The sequence below is a fragment of the Halyomorpha halys genome, unplaced genomic scaffold (assembly GCF_000696795.3).
Source record: "Halyomorpha halys isolate HHAL.00 unplaced genomic scaffold, Hhal_1.1 Scaffold51.1, whole genome shotgun sequence".
In the NCBI taxonomy this organism is placed as follows: domain Eukaryota; kingdom Metazoa; phylum Arthropoda; class Insecta; order Hemiptera; family Pentatomidae; genus Halyomorpha; species Halyomorpha halys.
The window spans coordinates 2169071-2194555 of NW_027108122.1; the positions used below are offsets into that span (position 1 = coordinate 2169071).

Sequence of the window (25485 nt, forward strand, 5' to 3'; positions counted from 1 at the left end):
TTATTTTTATTAAGGAGTATGTTGCATTTGGTTTGCTCTGGTGTTAATGCTTTAATTAATTTGTCCTTAATTCTTCATACAAAAAAAAAAAGAAAGAAAGAAAGAAAAATAGATTACAGAATCCTTATTCCATCAATTCTATTCATTAGATACACAATATTTCTTATTGAGTATTAAACAAATTAATAATTATTTCAAATATTTCAATACTTGAATATCATTGTGTTAATTTTATATTTTACCCCTCAATTTAGTTAATTAATTTTTGTGTTGAGAATATGAATATTTCTGAAAAACAAATGAATGTAATTCATAGTAAAATTATCTAAATTTAGAATTTTTTTACTGATCGACAGATATGTTCTTAAAACATTTATTGTCTTTAAATATTGAAATATATTATTCAAAGTTAGGTAACACTTTCAAATGAGCCATTTATTTTGAAAGTGGCCATTTAAGTCCATTTATACTTAAATTGAGATATTTAATGGTTTGTGTTTCAATGCAATTAAAAATATACTAATGAGACATTTTGCATAAGTGTATCTAAAGGTGTTACTTTTATGGTTCCTATTAACACTGGTAATTATTGAGTGAATAATATGCATTTTCTTACCGAGAATGGAGTTAGGCCAGTTTCAAAATTAACAACCAGATTCGTTATAAAATTTGAAGGAGTCCATTCATCAATTTAAGATGCTTCAAATTAAAAAAAAATACTCATTTTATTTTACATACCTTTAAACACTTCAAAATTATAATTTATGCGACTCCAAACATTTTTTAACTACATAATGTGCAAAATTACAAACATAAAGTAGAAAACAATTTACTACTCATCTACATTTGGTGTGTGTGTGAAAGGGATTTGAAGAAATCGTGATGTTTCAGTGGTATATATCGTAATAGTTCAATTAAGTCCTTCAATTTTGCTGTTTGCTGTAATTTTTTTTTTAATGCCATTTCTACTATGTCAAAATACTTTCTACTATATCATATGGTAAAAACGAATGTCCTGATAAAAAAAAAAAAAATTGATCTATGTTTCCACATTATTTTCAACAGTTTGGACAATTTTAGCCACATTAAACGTATCTAAATTTAAGTATTAATGGACTTGGCCACTTTCAAAATAATCGGCTGAATTATTGAACTTACTCTGAAATGTAATGTGTCCAGAATAATCGTATTTATTCGGAATATAAGTAACCTCTAATGCTTCATTGATAGATAACTTGAAGTTGTACATGTAAACACGGGCAATCGGAAATAATTATCAAATGGACTTAGGCCACTTTCAAAATAAATGGCTCAAATATTGACCACTTTGATAACCCTTAGTATAGAGGATACTATGCTAAGTTATACTGAGAATAAAGAAATTTCCTTCAGGCAGTATAGAATTGAAGTGATGTTCTGTAAATGTTAAAATCATCAGTGTTCTGTGAAAAAAGCAAATTCAGCAAAGTGGGTATTTTCTTTTTATATATATATTTATTACTAGAATAGTTATTGACACTAATTATGAATATTTTCTTTATTTATTTTTTTTTTTTGGATTCACTTTTTTCCACCTAACTCAGATAATATGATTCTTATTGAAACTATAATTGAAGATGAATTGTTTTTTCTCCTTATATCGTATTAAATAAAGTTTGTTATTTTATTATTATTTTTTTGTTATTCCACAATGAAGGCCTACAATTTAGACCGAAACATTGGTATAAATAAAGTTTTTCTTATAATTAGTGTTTTCTTCAGTGACCATACTCTCCCTCCCTTAACTTATCCTTATATAAAATTGAGAATAGATTACTTATCAAGTAGTTTGAAATATAAAATTCTTACTTGAATCTGATTATCCACTAAGTTAGTGGATAGCAAGACATTGTTTTTTTAGAAACATATTCAGTGGTAAATAAATTTAAAATGTATTTTAGTGAAACTCAAAATATTCAACTGATTTAGGTTAAGCTGGGGCCATACAATTTTGTCCCAATAAAACAGCATTAGAAATAAGTCTTAAAAAACATCCTTATAACATCTGGATGGGTGGTAAGTCTCAAGCACCTACTGTTGGACACACTTAGCATTCCATCTAAAGTGGTGCGAGAAGCTCTTATATTATAACAATGCGTTCATCCTAGATTCCTCTACTTATTTTTCAACCCCTTTCAAGTGTCTAGAAGTTGGAACAAACTTGTTATAGATTACTTTTACTTGAGTAATTGGTTTTTATTACACAAATGAAGCTTATATTAGGATAAAAAGACTTTAGATATTTAAACTAAGATGGTTATTTTTTCTTGATTATTTGGAGGTTTATATTTCTAATCGTAACTTGGGAGGGAATGGTATGCTGAAGTCTGGTGTAGTAGTCTCTTAATGCCATCCATAGCATTACATAATTTTTACTTTAAAAACTAATTTTATTTTTTCTCTGTTCTAAAATAAAAAAAGACTGAACAGCTCTCTATAATGGCAGATGTACAGATTGTGAGCTCTTAAAACTAAGCAAATTTTTAATTATATTTTGAAAAAATTAATCATTTGTTTAGTTTACATAAGTTCTGTTCAAAATATATTGGTATTTTTTCTCACATTCATATAATTTTACTATGATAAATGAATATTTATTGTTAAAGCTTGAACATTAGAGAATAAAACAAATTATGCATTCTATTAGCAGCCCTTGAATTCCTATTAAAATGTATGATCTAAATCACATTTATTAATGAATTGCTTTGGGTCTTTTCTCTAAGATGTTTAATTATTTGTCATTGACTTCCTGGTGAATTTTTCAGGGACTTCATTTATTAAAACAAATGTATCTTGAAGAAAAATAAAAACTTCTTGGAAAAAAACAAAACATGAATAGCTAATATCCAGAAATGATTTGTTACATTTCTTTTTTTTTATATTTATAGTGAAATAATTAATTAATACTATTTTATTCAATTTTGAATAAGGAAAATTATGGTCTTATATAATTTTATTTCATAAGAAACATAACCTTAAGTTGGAGTGTATTTCTATTAACATGAAAAGCATTTTAATGTAACAGATAAACAAATAATAAACAATTGCACACAATTATACAAAGACTTTCCAATTTATGAGTACTGCAATAACTAAATAGCACAGCAGTCTATGTTATATAAATGTTTTGTATTTAATTATTAAATAAAGAGTATTGATTTCGTAATTTCAAACTATGAATAAATAAATATTGAGAATAATTCAGTGAATGAAAAGATTTGGTTTTATATACCAGTCAGACAAGCTAGGTCTTCATTTTATTATTTATAAATATTTTATAAGAACATAACATTTTACGAAACTGGGACATACAAATAATCTAAACATATTTTATAAATTTTAATGCTTGGTAAGAATTGTTTACTAGGACCATACATTGGACTTTCCTCAAAACGTAATTATGGAAATTAATATATTTCATGATTTTATGTTGATAAAACAAGTTTTTTTTTGTTTGATTATTGGTTTGGGACTGGTATGAAATTGAATGTAATATAATTTGATAGAAAAAAAGGTATCAAAATGGTGCCCAGGCATATGGTAATGAAATTGGTATTGGGAATTGAAGGAACAAAAGCTTAAACTTTTTAATTGTATATTGAAATATTAAAGTGTAATAAAGAACTGAAAATAGTTAACTATATAAAATAACGTGAGAAAGCAACGAATTTAGTAAATTTTAAACCAACTCTATACCATAAAGTGAAACTAAACTTTCACGTAAATTAGAGGGGAACCAGTTTTCAAGGACAATTCATTTTGGGCTACATATGAATATGGAATTCGGAATCTAACAACTCATTGCCATAATTAAAGGTGTAACTTTAAGAAATAGAAAGAAAATTAAAATGGTCATGTAATCGATTTCTAGGTATCCTAGGAAAGACTTGACCCTGAAAAGGACATAAAAAGTGGAAGGGGTAAAGAGTGGGGAGGGGTTGCAATAAATGACTTAAGGCTGCCCTGATTGCCTGGCGCCCTTAACGTACGGTACAAATAATCCAGAAAATCGAACTTGAAACCAAAATATATTTTTTATTAATGGTCTAATTACTTTAATTCACATTAATTCCTGACCCCCTTGGCTAGTACTCTTCCGTGACGTCACATTCGCCATATTGTTAGAGTTCGTCTTGCCTCTGGATAGCTATGTTGGTTCTTTTTAAGTGATTTTGAAGCTTTTCTGTTTATTTTTACCCGTTAAAGTATTTTAAACAGCGCTATTGCTCCTTATAACACGTGTGGTAAGTGGTTTTTCCAGTTAAAGATAAGAAAAAGTGCCGGTAAAGGGTCGTAAAGTGAAGCTATGATGCCACCACATCTGCTTCAATTCCATTCATTGTCCTTCAAGCACTTGAAATTAATTTCTGTTTATTATTTATCTCTTAGTTGTTTAGTTCATATTCGGTATTATATTTTTCAGTACAAACTCTTACGGGTTTCTCCTCTTACTTGGGGAAGTTAACATTATGTGAATTTAAAGCTTTGGTGTATCATGTATATGTTCCACCCCGCTGTGCTAGTTAAGTGCTTTTGTAATTTAACCTGAAGTAACTTCGTAGGAATATAAATGTAAGTCTGCTCAATTTTGGAAAAAAGATTTCTTGATCTATTGGTTCAGTTTCATGTTTTTGATAAACCTGTTTTTGTTTGGCATTCATTTACCAGTCTAACCCTCATTGAGGTTTTTTTATCATTCATATTATGTGACATTACTTTTATTAAAATAATATTTGGTGTTTCTTATAACCATCCTAGTACTTCCCTCATCTGGGCCCAAACCTATCATTATTGATACTACAAATATTTTTTTGTCATAAGTCTGAATATAGTTTTTCAGTTTTAGTTGTTAATGATGATTTCCGAATCCATTTAAATAAGTTAGAATTGAAGGTTTTACATATTGTTTGTGTGAATTTGATGAAAGAATTTAAAACATTTTTATTGATAGGGTGGTGATTATATCAGAAACATTTTTTTTTTTCTTCATAGCACAAATATAAGAAATTTCTATTTGATTTAGTAAAGATGTTACTAATACTACTAATAGCAGTACTCTGGGTACTAATGCCTTCGTATATTTTTTGGAAGCACATTTTCTTGGCAGTTGAAGTAATGTAATAGTTTTTGTTAACTTATTTGTTGAAATTATTATTACTTTCAAGTCATTTATTCTCTTTAATGTCTGTTGATACTTAACATCAGATATTTTAGATTGTCCTAATTCTTTATTTGATTTTTATAAGATAGTTCTTATTAGTTATTTATAAGCAGAAGTCCTTTCAGTGGGATAATTTAAAAAATAACAGATTTACTGTGGGTTCTTGGCTGTTGTAAAGAAACCATTTGAAAATTAAATATTCCAACTTTGATTTCTAACACGTTCAGACCAATTAAGTATAACTACAAAAATAATGACATAATAGAAACAACAATCTTAATATTTGTTCAATATTATTTTTTTTCTTATCAAATGAGCACCTATCTGGATTGTATTACTGTTCATCATATAATGAGTTAATTTCAACTAATTTACATTAATCTTTTATAAAAATAAAAAAATTGTCATGATATTTAGTTGCTTATGGTGTATATTATGGGAACAAATGATCGAGGCTCAGTTACAGTTTTTATTAGATATCATCAGGGTGAAAAATTGAAACAGAAAGTTAAGATTTGAGAACACGTAGTTTTTTGAAAATCGAATAAATAAGAGGGTTACATTTGCGGACAAATGAGTACAGATGTACTAGTTCACAATTGTTACTCCAACATGGTGGGTGGACTAACACTCACTTATACACAATGAGATAAGTCTATTATTATTGGCTTTAACCTGATACCATTTAGTGATTCTTATTTATGATCTGTCGGTATTTATTTATCCCTCTTGAGCAAGTGAAAGTCAACTGCTGCAATCTAATTAAAGCATTTAACTTCCTCAGAAGCTAAGATTTGGATAACTGACTTTTCATTTCATTTTCTTATTTTAATTTCTGATAAAGCTAAAATAATATCTCTAATCACAATTTTTTTTTTTGGATGGTTTGATAATTTCTCTTATTTTAAACTTAAAGAAATCAATTGATAAACTATATCCAACAGTATTTTGTTTTTCTTAAAGTTTTAATGTTTGTTATACCTTACCTGACTTATCAGCTGCTTACTGATGATCTAGCATGCTATCTTTGAACATGGTTCAGCACTGATAAGAGCAGTTTTTTGAGCAAGCCGTTATTTAAAATGTTTGATGAAATATGGTAGGGTGTTTTTGTATATATTCATATTAATTTATTTAGTAATTAAAGAGTTGGGAGAAAGAAGAGTCTATTTTTTATTTTGGTTTTTTTAAGGAAAGGTGAAAGATTAGAATTTTTATGAGTCTCTTTAGCCTGGATGTGAACTATCCACAATCTACTAGAGTTTATCTGGTACATGAACCCACCTTAGAAATTAATTTTTTTCAAACATAAGTTTACTTTTAATTCATTTGTATTGTATATTTTTAAACACTTTTTTTTTTTCCTCTGATCTTTTCAGTTTATAGTAGCTCTTTCCTTAGTAAAATTATTTTCTTTTTTAAAATTCTAAATTTCGACTTGTTTTAGTTAAAAATAATGAATTTATTTTGTATTTTACTGTTGAAAAGCTTAATAGAAATTATTTAGTGTTTTTTCCTGTGATAATTGTTTTTGTTTTTTTAGACTCCACGACGATGGATGGAGACAGTGGAGGTATGGCGAGCCCTTCGCCACAGTCTCAGTCCTCACCAATGCCTCCTCCCCAAGCCCCTTCGCCAATGGGGCCTCCTCAGGGTGCCCCATCACCAATGCCCCCTTCGGCTCAACAGGCAGCCTCACCGATGGGTCCGCCTCATCACCCCCACAGCCCGACTGGTTACCAAGGAGGGATGCCTCATATGAATGGTCCAAATAGTGGTCCTCCTGGAATGCAGCAGGGTACCCAAACATTTCAGTCTCATCAGCAATTGCCTCCCCACCAGCAGCCACCAATGCAGGTAAAATATTTTATTCTTTTTATTTATTTCCTTCATGGAAGATGTTACAATATTCTACCCGCTATTAGTTAAGTGCCGAATTTCTCTGCTCCTATCAATAAACAAATACTCCTTATACTATTTATGGTAATTAGTTATATTAAGTTTGTTTTTGAACAGAATTTACTCGGAAATAATTTAAACTGTTTAATATCTAATGAAGGAATTTTAATTTAATAAAGTTAATATTTAGTGCAAATTTATACTTCATTTTCATCAGCTTAAAAATTTAACAATTATGCTAGTTTAAATATAAGTTAGTTTCAAATTAATTGATATTTAACTTATTCATTTTTGAAAGGTTATTCAAATCAATAAATATTTTTATTTATAAACTATGCTAAAATTTTATTGGTTAATTTGAGGTGTGGAAATGCAAAAGGGACTGGATCCATTTTTTTATATTCTCTAAAGTGGTATGTGCCTAATCCCTTAAAATGACTGAAGTCAATCTAATTTTTTGTTCAAAGTTTGAGTTAAGTTTCAGAATAAGATAAATACCAGTTTTTCATATTTTCATATTCTTAGTTCCAACTAAGACAGTAACAATAAAATTTAAGGAAGATTAGTGTTATGTTGTGTACAATCGAAGGCAATCTTGGCAAGGGAACGCCAACTATTTACTTTGTTGGGTGAAAGTTTACTAAACTGGAAGCAAATTGCAAATGAACTGGTGGCGTTGGATCACCTCTCCTGGTGTTGTGAATCACTATTTATGAGTCGTGGATGATCAAACTGCCTAAACTGCAGTTTAAGAGAACATAATTGTAATTATTTGCTGAAGAAGTCCACAAAAAACGTTTTTGAACAAGATTTTCTAGGAGAAATGAATTCCTTTGATCAATGCAAATATAAGATCATTTGAGTAATATTGCTCTACAATAAGTAGTTTGTTTATTTTGCAATATTAAAAATTATTCTTTGCTGATTATGGCTTTAGAGAAATATTTTGGAGGACTATTCGTTTTTCAGAAAAACAAAATAGAATGTACTTTTGGTCAATTATTAAAAAATCCTGAGAAATTACATCAACTATTTTATTTTCACCTAATTGTTATATCTCAATGTTTGATGATTAAAATAATAGAATTATTTTGAGTTTTTCTTGGTTTACTGACTTTTTTCACTTTTTTTTCCAAATAAATAAATAATAAATCCAATTTATTTATTTATTTATTATATATATAAATGATTTTCCGTATTTTTCAAAATTTAAAGGAGATGGTTAGGGGTGCGGTCAAAGAGCACCCCAAACATCTTCATATTTATTTATTACATTCAAATATGGTATTCAGAAAACTTAACAATATTTTTTACAAATCCATTTCTGATGTAGTTAAACCATTAAACTAATAGTTTAATGATAGTTTATAAAACCTACCAAAATTATTATATATGTATTGAGATTTCCTTAAAAAAAAAATTAAATTTGGATCAATCCTCTTTTGTATTTGTATGCCTCATTTATTAAAATTTTATGGACTTACAATTACAGGGACAGTTTCATTTTAAATGTTAGATAAATTTTAATCAAGAATGCTAAGTATTATTATTTGAATGTGTGTTTTGTTGATTCAGATGGTAAGGTTTTTTTTTTATCTCAATAGAGAAACTGTCAAGGTGATTCCTTGTCAGTTTCAATCGATATCAGATCTTAAGCCTTAATATCGTTCTTATATGAAAATAATAGTATTTTGTGTTAGTTCATTAAAAAATAAATAAAAATGCTAAGGAAAGAAGTAACTTCTCTAAACTTTAAAGCAGATTTGTTGTTACTCTTTTCTACAAGATTTAAACCGTTCTCATTGAATTTATAAATAAATGGTGGAAGTAGTAATTGAATTTATCTCTTTAAAATGGCTTTTACATGGTTAGGGTTGCTAGGAGACAGTTACAGTTATTAAGTTTTTTCCCCAAGTTTTATCAAATATTAATATAACCTATATATTCATCTCAATACAAATTCTTATTTCAATTTTAATGGATAACAATCTACACCATTAATATGCTAGTTATATGACTTATCAGATTTTTTAAAGTAACCATTTTTATTATAATTGAGATTCAATATTTTTCTTAAAATTTAAATAATGAAACATGACCATTTAAAATTATTAAACTGAATTGAAATTAAAAATAAATGAATTTCCTAGGAAAATTATATGTTGAAAATATTGTTAAAATGAAAATATCTCGTCCACAGGCCCCTTTCTTGTGTATAGTTTGCAGGAAGCAACCTTTGGTTTAGAAAATGAGTTTTATTAACTAAAATTGTAAATATAATGTGTATGCGGTAAGTTGTAATTCGTATAGAAAATATAATATAATTGTGGCAAGGATGGTTCAGAACAAAGAGAAACCGAGCAATACCTGCCTCATGTCTGTTAGTCCATTCATGTAACATTAACCCTTTGCTGTATAAAAAAAAATCTCTAAAACACTACATACTTAATGCTTTACCAGAGCATCCGAGGCAGTTTTGCCTCCTTGTTGCATACTCTTCCTCTGAGCTACATAACTTGGCCATCAGCCTTTCAGCCTCATATTGATAATTAATAAATCCCATAAAAAAATTTCCATTCCTTTATTGATTCATAAATTCTGGTCTTTTATACGATCAACAGGATACTGTGCAATTTACCAAAAACTAAATAATTTTTTTTTGTGGTAATAAGACTGTTAAGAAACAATATCTGTGTTCTCTAATGAAATGCATGTCAGTTATCCGATTATAAGCAATAAAAAAAAAAATTACATATTAACTAAATAAGAGTATTCTTCCAAAAGTTAATATATCAATTTCTCAAAAATGAAGTTATTTGTCTGAAAATTAAAATTCTACATTTAAAACTATTCATTTATTCCATTGTTTAAATTTTTCATGTCAGATCAACATTTTCAATAAAAATAATAATTTTGATGGTAAGGATAATATAAATGAAATTAGTGTTTTATTATTTAAAATACTGTTATTATCAAAGTAATATATATATTTTACAAAGAGAAATAATACTGTTTGATGTTTATAAACAATTTGTTTATATACAAATTCAATACCTAACATATAATTCTATTTATATATATATATATATATATTTTTTTTTTACTTTTTAAATGCATTTTTTAAGCTACAGTTGCTGTCATGAGGTAATGAGGCACTTCTTCCATTTAGCTTACAGTACGTAATACTTCCACTATTTCTTCTGCCAATTTCTTTGTACTCGTTGCAATTATACGTGATTTCTCACAGTCAAATTTACCCCCTATGGAGAGAAGTTGAAAATTAGAACTATTATTTGCATTATATTGTTAGGCTACTTCAAATCATTTTTAAAAATTATTACCATCAGTGTCGATTACTGTTCCTCCTGCTTCGGTGACTATCAAAGACCCAGCCGCTACATCCCATGGCCACAGAAATTCTACTTGGTATGCATCTAATGAACCCATTGCTACCAGGCAAAGTTGCATTTGTGATGAGCCGAATGACCTCATACTAAAATAAATTTTACTCAATTTTTATAAACATTTAATAATTTTTATTCAATTAATTATCATTATATGTTATGAACATATCTTATTCTATTATTTACTTGGTAGCTTCCTTAATAATGAGCTAATTATTTGCATACTTAACAGAAGAAATATTATCCTAGTAAATTTTACAAAATCAGTTTTAGTAGCAATACTGCTATTTTTCTTATCTTTATCATCAACCTATCTCTTAATGATATTTAATTACTCACCCTTGAGCTTTGGCCACCAGAGCTCTATATCGGTTAATAAAAAGTTCTCTTAGCTCAGGTCTTGATCCCAAGGAAAATTCATATCCCATAACTGCGTTCTGTAACTCTGAAAATTGTAGATCGTTTTGTATTAATCAAGACATCCCCAACTCAAAATATCAAATAATTTTTATTAATAAAAAAAAAAAAAGGATATACCTTCTGCTTTTGATACATGTATGGGTTTGCCATTTAGAAAAGCCCCACGTCCTTTTATGGCTGTAAATATCTGATTTAAGGGAGGACAGGATACAATACCAATCACAACCTCACGACTAATAGCTAACCCAATTGAAATACAACAGTATGGTATGCCATGTACAAAATTTGTAGTCCCATCTATTGGGTCAATTATCCATGTTGGTTCATCAGTGAGCTTAGTTTTGGAGGCTGTTTCTTCTCCAATGAATTTATGGTCTGGAAATGCTTCAGATAATGTCTTAATTAGTAATTCTTCTGTTTTACTGTCATATTCTGTGACTAAATCCCAAGAAGCTGATTTAGTGTCTACGTGTTTTGTTCCTTCAAATCCTTTTAAAACGATCTGAAGCAGATTAAAGTAATAATAACAACAAATATAATAAGAGTTTTAAAACCTTACATTTAAAGGAAACAGACTCAATACCATTGGCATATTCTCCATTTCAAACATGATTAGTAATATTCTTTAAAAAAAAAAGGATTTAAGTAAAAATTATGGATCAATTATCAATTGTATACATTAATTGATTGAAATTCCTTTTGACGAACTTTAGTTTATTTTTCATAAACTTTTTTTATTAATATTATCATTGAATAATATTTATAAAACAGTTTTTCATTCCCGATACTATAAAAAATCTGTTAATTTTATTGTACAAGGGATGTGACTTTTTGGGTTCAATATTATGTTTATGTTAAAAAAAAGTATTTAGCACAAAAAAAAGTAATAAACATTCAAAATCCTAATGAATGTTTATGTAATTCTTGTATCATTAGTTGGAATTAATGTTGGGTACTGCAGTTAAGAATGACATTTTATTGTCTTTTTCATCTGAGACTATTATTTAATTCTAAAAATATAAATTGTTATCAATTACAATGTAATGATGTATTACAACTGATATTTTGCTCTGAAGAAGCGACATATTTAATCAAATTGAAGTAAACACTATTAATTAAAACTTGCATGCTGAATCACTCTTAAATACTCATCTAAAAAAAATCAAATTAATTTAAGGAATAAAAATAAAACATGATATGAATTGGAATTGGAATAACATCATTAGTAACCAAGACCAAATTTTCGAAAAGCAAAACAAAGTCCTGACCAAATCGTAATGGTTTAAAACATTCCAAAAGTATTAGTAATTAAAATTGGATGGACTCTGAATCTATTTTGTAACCAATTAAGAGCCATTATGGTATTTAAATGTATTTGACTTGTAGGTTTTTCAAATTAATGAACTTAACGAAAATAAGAAAGATAATAATTACCAATATGTATTAAAAAAAAAAAGGGTGATTACAAAAATGTGTCTTAGCTCTGGATCTATTATATAAGATAAAAATTACCAACAAAATCTTGAATGCTAATTCAATTCATATAAAAAGTTTCTAGTGAAGATCTGAGTTGCTAATCGGGAGAAATCTCTGACTTATGTTGTTTGCCAACTTAATGATAACTTGTCACTCTTATAAAACAATGTAAGTATGTCCGACTTATGAGATCATATTCTTGTATTCTCCATTTCAACAAAATGAGAACCCTTCAAAAAAGTGATTTTATAGAATTTCCCCAGTCACCTATTTACATGTATTTTACACAATTACTTTATACCTAGATTCAAATTTAAAATTTGTTTTCACTATCTTTAAAAATTTGCTAAATTGAGATAAATTATGTTGGCTTTAGTGATGATTTAATAAATTCATGTAATATTATTTATTTGTACTCCTTTTATTATTAGAAGTATTTTATTAATTTTGATATTGTCCATGTTACTCAAATATTTGTATTTCCATAGATACATTGACTAGGTTTCCAAGAGTTCTTGATTTGTGGTATATTTTCTTATTATTATTATCTTTCCCATTAGCGAATACATGCACTTATGCTGTTCACATGGCTTATCAAATTATCTACTCATGTTATCTTCAATTAGTTGCTAAATAATTGCTTTGCAGTTAAAATTTATATTATAACCTGACATACAAGCTTCTATCATTGGTTTTAAGTATGGGATTATATATTACTGATCCATTAATTTTATAAGAATAAATTCTAAAGAGTGTAGGTATTGATGATTGACAATGCCCTGTTGGATCAATCACCATGGAACTCAGGGCCTCTATTTACTCACCTTGGAAGCTGATTCTACCGCTTCCATGACCGTCTTGTAGCATGAGTCGATATCTATCTGGATCATCTTGGTCCACCTTACTGTCCTGTCCTGCTAGCTGTAGGATCCACACTGACCCAGGTTACGAGTGATAAAACAGACTTGTGGTGTTCGACCGATTACGTTACATCATCCCCCACCACTGCTCCTCCCCTCCACAGACTGTTTCGACCGCCCATTTGTAGACAGTATGCTTGCTTGTTTTTTTGTTTTTTTTTATTTCTATTTCTTGTATATAATTACTTGACTTTTTTTTTTTTTATGGAAATTATATTATTTCTTTGTTTGGAAATTTTAATATTTTTATTTTTGAAAAAGGTTTAAAGTTATTACTTTAAATATGTTATATTTATTTGTCCAGAATATTAATTGGATTATTTTAATGTGGAGCTGGTTTATTTTCATGAATGGCATATTATAACATCTGCATCAATTATTTACATAAAAATTCTTCAACTACCAAAATTAGAAATTTTATAATCGTTCAAAAAAATTTTTTTTTATCTCATATTTATTCGTTAAAGATCACGTGGTAAAATAAAATCTCTGATTGTCCATTCTTACTTACTTTGACCAATTCTTCGTTCAGCTCTTAAACTTGACGGTTTTTGATAGAAATGGAACAGTTCTGAGTCGTAAAGAATTTGGTTTTGATTTTTTATTCGTATTATTTCTTATTTTTCATCTTTATCGAATTTCGAATGGTGTTCAGTTAGTGCCTCACCAAGAAATCCTCCAAAATCGTCGAAAAATGGAATTTTCGATTCGACAAAAACGTCGGCATAAAATAAATAAATATGGTTTTGTTTATTTATGTTTTTCTTTGCTGACCGCACCCCCCGACAAACTTCTCCAATTATGAAAATGGAATTTGTTCTACGCATGCGTCCACCAGTTCTCTGACTCAAACCGTTTGTTGGTACAAACCTAATAGTTGGAAGTTCGGTCAAGAATAAAATGTAGTAATGATACATGTATTTGTAAACTTAATGTGTATCAATGATTCCACTAAAGTTGTAGAACATCAAGATTTTATTCTCGCCAATTGGAACTAAAACGTGTGTTCTTGAATATGAAATATAATAAATATCATTATTATTATGAATTTTTTGTTTCTTTTTTTTTATGTTTTTAACATTTAGTCCTTCCTTGAAACCAATTCTCCCCATCTTTATCATAAAGATAAAGGAGAACCTCAATAAAAAATGTTGATTTTTAGAAAAAAAAGAAATTTTTTTTCCTCTCCCTTCAAAGTATGAGTTAGTGAATTATGCCACAGCTGAAGCCATATCCACTATAAAACGAAATACGTGATCTTAATATCGCTGTACTTGAGTATTAGTCCAAAATATAAAATTTAATGATAAATATTTAATCAGCTTCAACTCGTGCGATTCTGAAGCATTCTATAATGATAATCCTTGGTCTAATACTTCCCCCTTTTTATCGATACTTTAATCGACTTCAAGTTTAGGCGAAGTTTTTTTTTACTTGTATGAAAACATTGTAGACATGTTACTTGGGTGGAAATACCTATTGTTTTCGTGAGTGCTGGAGTGAACACGCGCTGAGTACATGGTGGGGGTTAGTCACAGCTCGGGGAAAGCACGCTAAGGGTTGATGATACCTGCCTGATCCTGTGCTAATTTACCTGCTTTGTCCGCTTCATATATTTTTATTTTCACAATAAACTACAATAGGAAAACTCTTTCGAGTTCTCACATTTAAAATTTTCGGTGTTAAAAGTCGTTAAAAAAAAAAAAAACTGATGAGATTTGCAATCTTATTTAGCGTTTATTTTAGGGTAGTTCAAAACATGAATAATTTCGGAAAAAAATGAGCTGCAAAGACACATTTGCTTATTTTGTTGGTTTTGCTATGTAGACAAAATTTATGCTTGAGGATGCAAAAGGCGAAATAACCATTTGTTTTATATTTTACCACCTATTAAGTATCCCTTCTGAAATTTTTCATGTCAATCTCTCCACAAAACGTTCTAAATTCAATCTAGTTTTACGTTCAAAGTTCGGGTTTAGATTCCAAACGGGATAAATTCCTAAACAAAAAACGTTACACTAAGTTGGTTCATATTTACATTTACTTTAAAACCACAACGTTTCAGATATAAAGCCATCATCAGACATTCTGATGAAAAATGGATTAAGTTTAATTAATATACACGTCATAACAAAGGTTATTTTATCAAGAAAAATATTCATTAGTTAAAATATTGTGTAGCCTTTTTATTATAGTTAATGCTATTATTACCTTAAAAATCTATAAAAATTCAGGATAGATCATAATAACCGGACCAGATGAATCAGGAGTAATCCATGTTTGGAAAACTAATTTTTTTTTTGCATGTTTTTTTTTTAAATGGATTGAAAAATTAGTTCCCCCCTCCCCTTTTTAGATATTAATGTTTAATAATACAATTGAATATTGTTATTTGGAATAGCTTAACAATAATTTACAAATTTATTACTAATGTTGAAAATTACTGATACATTAATAATAAAAAAAAAAATTAATCTGCCTGAATTATAAATATTTTTGGATTTCCTGAAGAATTTTTGCATTTAGATGTATACCATTTTTGAAATTCCAAGCCAAAACCAAACTATTATTAAATACTTTCCAGAAAGAAGGTCTTGAACCCGTTAAAATGATTAGCTGTTTTTGAAGTAATTACATGATGAGCGAAACCTTTGGAATCCAGGCGCAGATTGGGGTCTTCTCTCTTTTGGATAATTAAAGAATATTGTTAATCGTCCATGAGCTGGGAATTGGTTGCTCCCTCCCTGAATTTTCTTAACAGTTAAATATTGTTCCTGCTAAAATGTAAAATCTAATTAACCAAACTAGGGAAAATTAGTAAATAAAATATCTATATTGAAAACATTGATATATGCTTATTCATCATATTACAGCATTGTTCCCGACATATTCTTTGTCACTTTTGTTCTAGCTAAAAGAAAAACAAAAGGAATCGATTAAATTTTATTAAGATTTTCCAAACATAAAATAAATTTCTAAGGAACAAAACAATGGAAAAGTAAAATTCAATAACATTATTGTTGTTGCAGGTTATCCCATAAAGTTATGTCATAAAAAGGATTGTTCTGTAAACAATTCATTATATCCTTTTCATGGACTCCTTATTTGTTACCGACTTCTTAATTATTATTATATTATATTTATGAACAAATAATGAAGAAGGTGGTCGGTGTTACGGTTAATAGTTAAAAACTATTTTTGTTTCTCTTTTGATTGCAACCCTGACCATCTGCTTTATCATTTCAAATTATTCGGTCAATTATTTATGTATATCATATTTATTAACGTGACAACTGTCTGTTGGTGAATAAGTAGTTATTTAGTAATATTGTGAATATATCAAATTATGAACATTTCTGTTTTATTATGTAATGATGAATTCCTATGTGTCATAAAAATGATAAATATCCCTAAGACAAGATGTACTTACTGACATGCAGTTAGTGACTGCAGTACTCACTGATTTACCAACTAACTTTCCTCATGGTTCGATCCGAGTACTCGTAATTTGTTTGAAGGTCACTTGTTTTTTTTTTCCATAGCGGTGGAGATTTTTCTTCTCAAGACCCTTAGTGCTTGATTGGCCCCTTGCAAACCGAAAAGTGGAAGACCACCATAATAACCTAATTTCAAATTAGTATTCATTTAATTACTTATATAACCTTCGTTTCTTCTTTTAAACGTTGTTATAAAGAATATTAAGTGATTAATAAATCGTTAACCGTTTCATTCACTGAGTTTGAAGTGCTTGCTTCTTCAGTGTAATGTTCCGAGAAAAAAAATGTTCGTTAGCTTGAATTTTTCTGTATCTTTAAATTTCGTTTCGTCTTGTACTTAAGTTGGAAACTAGATTAGAAATTCATAAGGATTACGTCTTATCTGCATTTTCTCTTCACTTCTTTCTCCAGGGTTCGGCTCCAGGTCTCTCGCCCGTCCTTGCCTTCGCTGGTTCTTTTAATTCCATTCTAGCTTCTGTCGAGTTATATCAGTATGATCTTTTATGAGATTGTGCCTTAGCTATTTCTTTTTTCAGGGCTTTATTATATTGTTTTTTGGTTATTGCGTAGTCCTAAAGCTCGACATTAAATGTCGTTTCTGGCCACCATACTCTCAGTATATTTCTCATTTATAAAGATCTACAAATCTTATCGTTACCTATTTGGTGACTTTCCATATATCGCATGCATATAAAACTACAAATTTTACGTTGTTGCTGTTGTTCTCCGGATCTCTCGCAATGCCCGCTTAGTTCAGAATTGTGAGAATGCTTGCTAGGATTTTGTTATCGAACTTACTACGTGCGCATCGGCTCCTCCGTCCCAACTCTCCATGCTTCCAAGATAGCAGAATTTGTCATCCTTTTCAAAGCCTTATTGAAACAACAGTCTACAGTTTAATTATGTTGTCTAGAATTAGATATAAGCTATCCTCATCCTGCGACTTTTCTAAACCTGTACTATTTAGCTATAAGAAGAGAATTTAGACCAGAGTTCGTTAGAAAGGAAAAAAAGAAGTGAAATACTTACTCTTCTAAAAACTCTGTTTTCTGAGAATAAATTGAAGTGGATCTTGATTAATTTTATGTTTACCTTCCATGGTTTCTATTTTTTTAAAAGTTTATCGAAGGATAATGCTTCACATTTTTTTTTTATTTAAAAAAATGTTAGATAGTAGATAAGTGTGTGGGAAATTTCTGGTGCTCTGAAGAATTCCTCCAAGCTTAAGCTTGTCGATTGCAGGTGACTGAATCGTGACTTCTTAATACTATACAAGTTCCTTGTTTTTTTGTTTTTTTCTGTCTCTTCCCTATATATGGAATATACGCGTAAGGGAAAGTATTGCGATCGTGAAAAATTTCGAATTCCAATTTTTGACGGAATCAAATGTTTTGAGGCTCACTCAGTCCAAATAATCAACCCTCGCAAAAATATCTCTGTGTGTGAAAAGCTTAGCTCAAAAACAAAAAGTGGTGCGGAACTGATGTAACCTATTTAAGGCCGGTATATGCCTGGAACGTAACTGAAACTTTTTCGTTAAAATCGACCTACCGGAAGTACCACTTTAAAATTTTTTTTCGATTTTCCCCTAAGCTGCTCTTAAGATTTTGATTAAAATTAGTGAATCAAGTGGTCTTTAATACCAGCTAGGATTTATCCTCATTGGAATAATCTAACAGGACTTCAATCAATACCTCGTCGCCAAAAAATCTTCCTATAAAGTATCTTTATTTTATTTTTTTAAAAATAAATAACCAATTATCATAGTGAGATGCGTGCACCGCTCCCGAATTTTTATAAGAATTAAAGAACATTGTAATCTGCGCCGGGTGACTAACATAGGGGTATTCCTGATCTTTGGTTTAACATGCTAAAGCGTGGTAAGTGGAGTAATATTTCTATCTTTTACCATGCTAAAACGAGCTAACATTTAACATGGTTGAGAGTCTGTAACTAGGTTTGTTAAATAGAGAATGACGTCACGAACTGAGCTCATTTTGTTTGTTGTGTTAAGTTACTTGCTCGTAGTTATGATTTTGTTAGTATTGTTTAGGATGTTTTTATAACTAATAAAGCAACGGATGACAATATAATGATGTAATGACAGTTGTCAATTAGCTCATCTTGATTCTCTTCCACACAAGTCAGAAGATCAACAAGGCACTCTGTAGTCAAACTTTCATACAACTTCCACTTTTAACTTAATTTAGGTATGATGTTATAAATTACTTTAATCAAAACTCAGAAGTAAACAATAACAAGAAGTTTTGAAAGGTAAGGTTATAAAATAAGTTTATCGAAAGATCCGCTAAGAGCTCTTATTCATTTAACATGACTTTAAAAAGGGCTGCGCAAAATCCTATACTTTTAACATGGTAAAACGTTTTATATTTAACACATCATGAATACCCCGTACTGTCAAGAAATCTGAAAGATTTATTTATGAATGTCAAATTTAACTAATAATAGTTATTAACTAACGGATTGCACCGAATTGTGGATTTTGCTGGGTCTATGTATGTCTGATGTTGTTCCCTGGAATTTACCATTTTTTATCAGCTAGTTGCTCGACAATGAACAGTATAATTTTCATTTGATTTGGGTAAAGTCGAAGTTACGTGCCTTGTGTTGTGCTCACCTGATCTAATGTGATGCTAGGAGGATTATGTTTTATGGATTATGGCCATCAGAATATCCCCCCTAATGAGGTTGGGTTGGAGCTTAAGACCTGGGCAGGTGTTAAAGCAACGGAACAGTGGAATGCGTGACGGGTCGCTGAACAGTCGTATTATCACTGAGTCTCAAAATTTAATTTTATTGTTACCCTGACAATTTAGTACAACTTAACTGAATGTCAATGACATCTTTCTCTTCATGATCACTTTCGTCGATTCAGTGTAGTTTTCCTCTTGATGGCTATTAAATTCTTTGGAAACTTCTATTTCTTAATATCTTTATTCATCTAAACCCTTTTAAATAGTTTCGAAGTAGTAGTTATCCTATCCTTGAAAATTTAATAACGATAAAGATTAAAAATAACTCCTTAAATTATGCTCTTCGTTAGCGTGCTCTCCCCATAGTATAGTAGATGACATTCAAGCCATGAAAGTGTGATTTATGCGCGAAAAAGTCCTCTTCTGTTTTTTATTATTTAAGGAGCTTACAATTGATTGAGCAGTGGTTTCTATTTACATAGATCGCAATATATCTAAAATAATTCTTCCAGCACAATTACTTTTTATATTTATTAATTTTTACGCACATGTAACGTTCAATTCGTAAACTATGCATCCTCCACAACATTCCAATTTGCTATTGGAAAGATTATTAAATTGTCTACAATATTGAACTTAAACAAAAAAGAAAATAGTAAACGGTTCAATAATGTCAGATACAGTAAATAAATTTTGGATTATACTTAAAACCCAAAGAAAGTGGTTAGGAAAGACGTACGGTGGACACATCGCATATTTAGATTTAAGATTTTTATGAGAGTTTTAAGAAATTAAACATTTTTTATTTCTGTGTATTTATATTCGATCTACATCCGATTAATTGAATTACTAAAATGTAATCAGTAATAAATTTTAATCTATTTCCGCACTTTTCAATGATCTTCATAATTTTTGGTTATTTATTATAAAGTATTCCCATACTCTTTATTTATCATTTTCCTGAGCTAATGATTCTTTACTTTTTTGTTGTGTGTTTAAGTAGTTCTTGTCACATTTAATTCCCAGAACCCGGTTTATATGTCTGATATTTAACAGGACACTTTGAAGGGGGAATACCCAAATCTATATGGAACTTTTCTCATCTTGAGTATTTTTATCTATATTAGAGGAAACATATTTCAATAATTGTTATAAGTTTTTAACCAAAATTATCTCTGTTTTTTTATATCAGGATTATTACTTCAAGTTATGACCGAATTTATTGAACAATATTCCAAATAAACTGAAACATTAAAATAATAATATAAATTTAAAAAAATTGTTCAAGCTATTTGTTGCAGTATGAAAAGTCTGTTTTGTTGTTATATATTTTAAATACAACAGTTCTCGATTTTTATTTTATAATTTTCTATCCTTAAATAATACATTAAATTTTAAATGTATGATTGCAGCATAATTAATATTGTTCTGCAGGAGGTCTTGCGAACGGTGTGCTAATATGATTAACAATATTTACTCGAACTTTTTACTTTTCTTATCATTTTGTAACATGTCCTAGCGGTATGATATCTCAAGGCTGAATCTGAATTTACGAGATATATAAAATATTTATTTTAACAATTCAGCTATTACAAATTAAGGGCTTTATGATTATTTCTAAATACTATCCCTCCCTATATCTATTTATTTAAAAAGGAAAAAATCTGACAAAATATTTTTTGTAGTTATATTTGTGAGTTATCTGAGATGTTTATTTATAACTCCAAAAGGAAAATCGTGCGACAAATTATATCGTCCATCATAATTTTTGTTATTGTAATTTATTTTATTAATTATTTTTCTTTTAGGAACTGAGTAGTTCATTTATTCACTAAATTTTAAATATATTACTATACGTTGATGTAATGCTGGAGGTCTTCTAAACAGTAAGCTAATATTATGATAAAAATATTTGCTCTTTTAATTGTTAAATTATTTATCACTTTGTTGCATGACCTAGCACTACGGTATCTCAAGGACGATTGAATCTAGATATAGTTCATATTTCTAAGTTATCTCATGTGTTAACTTTCTATGACATCTCCCAAAAGGAAAAACGCGCTAGGAATTATATAGTCCGCCATAATTATTTTTTATTGTAATTTATTATTTCATTATAGGAACTGAGGATTTCTCTACCAAATGTTAATATATGTACTTCTGAAAAGATTTTTTTTTTGTTGGCCTGATATGCTCCGTATATTGAGATGCTTTCAATACGAAAAAATAATAAATATCAAAAAAATAGATATAATGATGAAACCAATTCTTATTTAATCTGATATCATATTAAGTAAGTTTGAACAAAAAAAGATTGTATCTGTAACTTGGTGTGTGTTTAATAGGTTTTATCGTGTTATAATCACCACAGTGGCGTTCTCTTCTTCATATAAATAAATTTAATATATAATTGTTTCTCAACCTGTTAGCAGTTAAATTTAATGAGTGATTAAAAGAATTTTAAATAAATTATTTATCTGGTAATGCTTCGCTAGTGCTAAACTTGAGTATGTACTAAATGTAGATTGAATGAATAAAATTGAAAGTTTGATCAAAATTTTGTTAAAATTAAACATTTACCCGCATATAATTTCTATGCCTTGGCTAAAAATTATATAACAACATTTTTAAAAATACAAACAAAACAAACGTTAAGTATGCCATATCTTTTTTAATAATTGTCCGATTTTACTATTTTTTAAATACGATATGTTTATAAAATTATGATTGATTTAAATCTAGAAGTACGTGTAAAGATTGATAAGATGTAATAATTTGTAGATGGACTGGGTGACGGTCAGTTTGTTCGAGACGTTGCAAAATACAGAAATAAATGAAGTGAAAGGTTTTGAGGTTATTCCTTGAAAATAAATAATGAGACTTCGATTTATTTCCTATAAAAATATTTGAATTTCTCAATACTACGCCGAGTTTAAGCGACCTTCCCTGACCACCATTACCGCAAATACTTTCCAATTATCCCTTTGTCTGATCTCATTATCTTCCTTATGTCTTCCAACTTCTACGATTCAAATCCACAATTCACTCCGGTGGGTGGTACTCCTTCATTTTTTTAAAATTGTGCTTTTTTAAATACTTAATTTTGGTAGTCAAAATAGAAAGTCCTGATAGGATCTAATGGAAGCACTATTCGTGTAATTATAACATCCTATTTTTTAATCTTATTAAAAAATATAATAATTATATGAAAACATTCTTTTTTTTTTTTTTTGTATGATTTTTATAAGGTAAAATATTTAATATAACTCGAGATATAGCTTAATTATGAAATACATACATGATCTGTCTGAAATATAAACTATACAAAATAGTCAATATTTATTAATTACATTATCTTATATTTAGAAATTTGATTACATATATTATGTCTATCAATAATTCTAATGGTATAAAATTTTTTTTTTAATCATATAAACGAATACTCTCTTATGCTACATTTGGAATAGTTTTAATGCTGTCTGGGTTCAACTTCCCTGGAAGTACACGTCTTCACACCTTCATAAATGGTAGCCAGCGGTACACTGTGTTCTGGAAACCTACATCTTTAGCCACAGATACAGAAATTAGAAATATTATATATTAAATAAATAATTAATTGCAAAATAGAAATTGAAATAACACCATTAGTACTCGTATTACAAATTACCGACTACATGCATTGAACCTCTTATATATAAGACCTGATGGGGCATTTTTAAAAACTTTATTTAACAAATACTATCCATGAAGTATATTATAATTTTTAATATGGGCCCATAAAGTTCATAATAATGTACATTATATGTAATTAATAATAATAACCAAAAGTTACAACTTACCAAAATGCAAAACAAATAAGTATTTTTCTACAAGCATACACGCGTAGACACTTCAATCTTCTGAAGCATATTAGCCATGCATCATCCTGCCTTCTTGAAATTACTCTTTCCAAATAAATGTAAGCTTACAGTGTCATCTAAAGTTCGAATAACTATCTTCATAAAAGTGGATTTCTAAGTCCTAATAGGTTTCAAAGCGTTTAAAGTAGTTAATAAAGTACATTCTAGTATACTAGAAAACTAAATGGACTTAAAGTCTTAGTCCTGAAGAAAGGGTTAAAAACCTTGTTTTATTGGAATTAGAGGGGCTTATCGATAATTTAATTTATACAGTTGGATCCTTCTCATATAATGTGCCATGCCAATCGAGGTTTCGCAGAATTGCTAGGTATTTGACGTTGATATATATTATTATTGTAGAATATTGATTATTGAAAAATGGCTGGCGATGACTTCCTTTAAGGTAATTATTCATGTCGTTCTAGGTAGCTCTCCTAGTACTCTTGTTTCCATCATTAATTTCCACTTCATGTTCTGAACATCACATTGCGGTGAAGAAGGCACTAGCTGTATCGAGTAAGGGTCGGTTTACAATCTGAGTCTTGGAAACCCTTTATGTTTATTATTATGCTGTTTAACGTGTCTAATTATATGATGAAAAATAATATTAAATTAAAGTCTTCCGATTTCGTTTTGTCGACTTAATTCTTTCCTGTTGTGTATCTTACATTTATTTCAACGCTTAATTCTCCTTCACTTATTTTGTAAGTAGTTGTTAGATTCTAACTGTGCGTAATTTATCTAAACAACAAATACATTGAAGTATCATCGTGTGGTATAAATTTTACCAAACTAAAAAAAAAATTGACGATTACAACTCGCACATTTTGTCTACAGATGCCAGTATTATCAGCATGTCGATATTTTATTTTCGAAGATTTATTTACTTATTATCCGTTTATATTATCCGATATTATTATCTGATAACAGTGGCTCCAGGCCAAAATTGTAACCCCCGCCCTCAGCGGACACAGCCCAACCCCTTATAATGCCATATGGCAAAGGAAGGACACTAGTTACGTTTGTATATATTTATGTATATATTAATATTTTTATTTATAATAAAGGAGGTAAGGAAAAAAACAATTCTAAGATCGATTTTTCAATATTCTTATTTCTCTACGATAAAACCAATTTTCTCAAATTTTTTTTTTAGATTCAAAGAATTGATAATTTCCCAGAGAATATAACTCAATGAATTTGGCGATTTTGTAAAAAAATCGCTAATCATTTCAAAAATTACATTTTTAAAGTTTAAATTTTTGGATTTTCGGTAGATGACTGTCAAGATCATTTTGAATCGCATTTACGTATATTTGAAATTAAATATTTTACATTGTAATGTTTGAAATTATTCTTTAAAAATTGTAGTTCTAGCATAGATTGAAAACTCATTTTATATTTTATTTTCCAGTTCTTACAATTTACAGAAAATTGAATCACTCAGAAATTACATTAAATTTTTAATTTTTTTAATTTATGATCTAGTCTATTCCTTCAATAGAAGAATATTTATTTTATCTTTTCCTTCCTGATCAACACAAAAATAAAAGAATGATAGCAAAGAGTCTTTAGTTTGATTGCTTTATACTAGTATATTATTAAGGGATTCTATTACAAGGACCTTTTTAACCACCCAGACTATTTTCCTTCAACATATATTTGAAAACTCACTCATCTATTTATATATATAATGTGATTATTACATTAATGTATCAACTAATTCTATGGAGAAACAGATTTTAGTTGTTATTATTACATTTAAATTAAATCCTGTTTCCTCTGTCCTAGTTTTTATTATTTAGGTCAGTTATTTAATCCATTGTTTACTTCTTACTGATAATATTTTAAGAAGTCAAGCAATATTAGTATACAATTTTTTTTTGTACAATTAATTTATAGTTAATTTTTAGTATATTACTGGTTATTTGATTGATATTTTAAACTTAGACCTATACTTCAAAGAGGAGTTTAGTTTAGACCTATGTTTAGGAATAAAGTTTTATCTGACTTGGGAAGAATATATAATATATTTCTTTACCCAATTATTATTATG

General features: G+C 28.7%; 2 protein-coding genes across 8 annotated transcripts in view; one reads left to right on the forward strand and one right to left on the reverse strand.

Moving 5' to 3' along the window:
* Positions 1–4003: 4003 nt before the first annotated feature.
* brm (ATP-dependent helicase brm) overlaps positions 4004–25485 on the forward strand; it is a 38223-nt gene continuing 16741 nt past the window's right edge. For 3 of the 7 annotated variants that reach the window (XM_014436522.3, XM_067046523.1, XM_014436512.3), the window contains exons 1-2: positions 4005–4283; positions 6744–7057. In XM_014436522.3, the coding sequence (XP_014292008.1) occupies positions 6755–7057 (303 nt within the window). In that variant the 5' untranslated portion in view covers positions 4005–4283; positions 6744–6754. Of the gene's footprint in view, positions 4284–4334; positions 4612–6447; positions 6471–6743; positions 7058–25485 lie in introns of those variants that run through there. The other 4 variants (XM_067046521.1, XM_067046518.1, XM_067046519.1 and 1 more) reach the window with 3 other exon arrangements.
* Positions 10020–13384, reverse strand: LOC106690936 (uncharacterized). The gene is made up of 5 exons (XM_014436543.3): positions 13224–13384; positions 11041–11425; positions 10843–10948; positions 10441–10592; positions 10020–10359 (listed from the first exon to the last, which is right to left on the reverse strand). Exons 1-5 carry the CDS (start codon positions 13287–13289, stop codon positions 10265–10267), a joined length of 804 nt encoding a protein of 267 aa, XP_014292029.1. The 5' UTR covers positions 13290–13384; the 3' UTR covers positions 10020–10264.

Excerpts from the sequence above, each read along its gene's own strand:
- LOC106690936 (XM_014436543.3), bottom strand. The coding sequence starts at position 13,289 with ATGATCCAGATAGATATCGACTCATGCTACAAGACGGTCATGGAAGCG. Across the intron at positions 11,426-13,223 it reads CGGTAGAATCAGCTTCCAAG|ATCGTTTTAAAAGGATTTGA; the intron begins GTGAGTAAATAG and ends AATCTGCTTCAG. Across the intron at positions 10,360-10,440 it reads AACAGTAATCGACACTGATG|GGGGTAAATTTGACTGTGAG; the intron begins GTAATAATTTTT and ends TTCTCTCCATAG.